The sequence below is a fragment of the Triticum dicoccoides genome, chromosome 3B (genome assembly GCF_002162155.2).
Source record: "Triticum dicoccoides isolate Atlit2015 ecotype Zavitan chromosome 3B, WEW_v2.0, whole genome shotgun sequence".
In the NCBI taxonomy this organism is placed as follows: domain Eukaryota; kingdom Viridiplantae; phylum Streptophyta; class Magnoliopsida; order Poales; family Poaceae; genus Triticum; species Triticum dicoccoides.
The window spans coordinates 256271580-256273919 of record NC_041385.1 but is presented as its reverse complement, the minus strand read 5'-3'; the positions used below and the strand labels follow the sequence as shown (position 1 = coordinate 256273919).

The window sequence follows — 2340 nt, the reverse complement described above, 5'->3', positions numbered from 1 at the left end:
TGCTAAAGAAAGTCTACCGAATCCACAAGTCCTTTGATGACACTGTTTCAAGTGTGATGGTGGCCTCTTTGGTGTGACCTCGGTACTGTTGTGCATATCTTTGGGCAGTTCTTCCATTGCCAATGCATGCAATCAACTGAGGCAAGCATACTTGAAAAACCTCTTGTCGCTCCAATTATCGTCAACCCTTCTGTGTCTTCGACATTTGATTCTCTCAGGTACTCCGCTCCAAACACCTTCACCACGGTGCGTACAAATTGCACCATGGTATTCAGGCATGTGGTCTCTCCTATCCGGATTTCAGCATCAATGGCATCTAGGCCTTGCCATAAGCAAGCATCCTCATAGCAGTTGTGCATTTCTGCAGAGGTGAGAAGGAAAGTTGCCACAACAGTCCTTCCTCAGATTGAAGTAGTCATCAACCTCCTCCATGGCATTCACTACGCGCAAGAACAAATCTCTGCTCATCAGGAAGCGGCGTCAAAAGGGGCCTCTGTGGTAAGTTGGGTCCGGTTTGAAGTAGTCCTTGTAGAGAGGTTTTGTGCCTGCGATCCTATCCGAGGGAGCCACTCTCTGCCCTTTATTGAATCCTTGAAGTTTTAGCACATGCTCCTCTAGCTTCTTCAATTATTTTTGGATGTTGATCATCATCATCATCACTTTGGCATCTTGGTCGTCTGAATCTGACGAATCAATGAACTCTTTGTATATGAATTGGTCAAGGTCCTTGTTTCCATACTCATCGTCCGACGACGAATTCATCGTTGACCTACAAATGGGCAAAAAATTGAGAAAAAATGCTTGGGCATTTTATAGAACACATGCAGTGCGAGGTGTTTGTCTGGAGGAGTTGCACGTACTGGGTGGCAACCTTGTCCGATGGCGGCACGGTCAGCGGTGTTGTGGTTTGGGGATGGCGGTGGAGATAGAGTGGCGGTGGAGGTATGGTGGCAGTTGTGTGGATGAGATGGAAAAGAGATTTGAAGAGGACATGACAGGCTAGGCCAGGAACGTCTTGAAGAGATTTGGGCATGGGTCCTTGTCGTCGTTCGGACGTGGCTGATGCGTCGGGGCATCCCCATATCCGCCTCATATATGAGCTGGGTATAAGGGTACTGATCAGCCCAAACGTACAGGACCGATTTGAGGTGGGTAGTGAGTGGGAAAGAAATGATTGATGCTCTAACGAGGTCTCCGCGCTTTGCTCCACCAACATTGACGATCCTTTGTCGCCGGCAACTCGCCCTCGTACCACCCCTTGCTTTGTTGGGCTCCACTTTGCCATCCACCGCCGGTGTTGCTGTGAATCGACCGTGACGAGCGAACAAAGCAAGGGACACTGAGCAAACACTCCTTTATAAATCCATGTCGCCACTGATTTTCAAGTTCGAGTCTAGAATAGGCCATCTCAAACCATACACATGAATATTTTCGCAGTGAAAAAGAAATGGCAAATCAGGCGCTTTGGCAAAGCAAGGGGAGAAAAAAGCCATACATCTGACATCCAAGTATCCAACAATGCAGACATCATCACGTCTTTTTAACTCTATAGTTTGGCTATTTAATAAAGGCAATTATTTTATCTCTATGTACAAATCCCACAATGGCACCATGAAGCTGATGTAAAAAAAAGAAGAGAAAAATTTCCTGGACAGCAACAAGTATCGGCAGGGGAGAGCAAAATCTGCACAGGGACGAGTCTACTCAAATCCTTAGTTTACACCAAACAAAAACGTTGCTACTTTCTCCTTTGTAGGATCACCACCAAAATTTCATGCCCAGGTAGGACCTACTTAGCCACAGCCTTGCTATGGCTTGCCGCCACCGCACTCTTGCTGCCACTACCGCCGGTTTCTTTATCTGCCGCACGCCGTGCCTTGAAGTCCTCAATTGTTCGGAACTCCTCCCTGAGGAGCCTCTCCAACTCTGCATGCTTATTAACGGGGCTGCTATCCTGTTTTCGGAAATGATGAAATGCCCTGATCCAGAAGAAAAGTCAGCGACAATCTATGACAACCACATAACTGCAAGTTTGGCGATGCAGCAAGCCGAAATTGTCGTAAATTTATATCTTGTAATTGCGCTTTTCAAGGTTCCCTTCATAAGAATTAAGGGTAACACCCATGATATATCAAGTTCGAATTATACAGTTCACACCAGTTTCCATGTAGCAATTTTTAGCAACTATAACATGTGCACGGATAACTGTAAGGTCGTAAATATTAGACATCATGAGCACACCATTGAACTTTGCAACTGATTGTTCATTCACCAATGTTAAACATAGATCCATGCCAATAATATCAGCAAAGGAGAATGTGATGTTGCACTTCATTATCA

At 45.8% G+C, this 2340-nt stretch overlaps 1 protein-coding gene across 2 annotated transcripts in view; it reads right to left on the bottom strand.

Annotated features, from left to right (window-relative positions):
• Positions 1–1507: 1507 nt before the first annotated feature.
• LOC119275799 (la-related protein 1A-like) overlaps positions 1508–2340 on the bottom strand; it is a 9747-nt gene continuing 8914 nt past the window's right edge. For both annotated transcript variants that reach the window (XM_037556719.1, XM_037556718.1), the window contains exon 14: positions 1508–1979. In XM_037556719.1, coding sequence (XP_037412616.1) covers positions 1790–1979 — 190 coding nt within the window. In that variant the 3' untranslated portion in view covers positions 1508–1789. The remainder of the gene's footprint in view (positions 1980–2340) is intronic.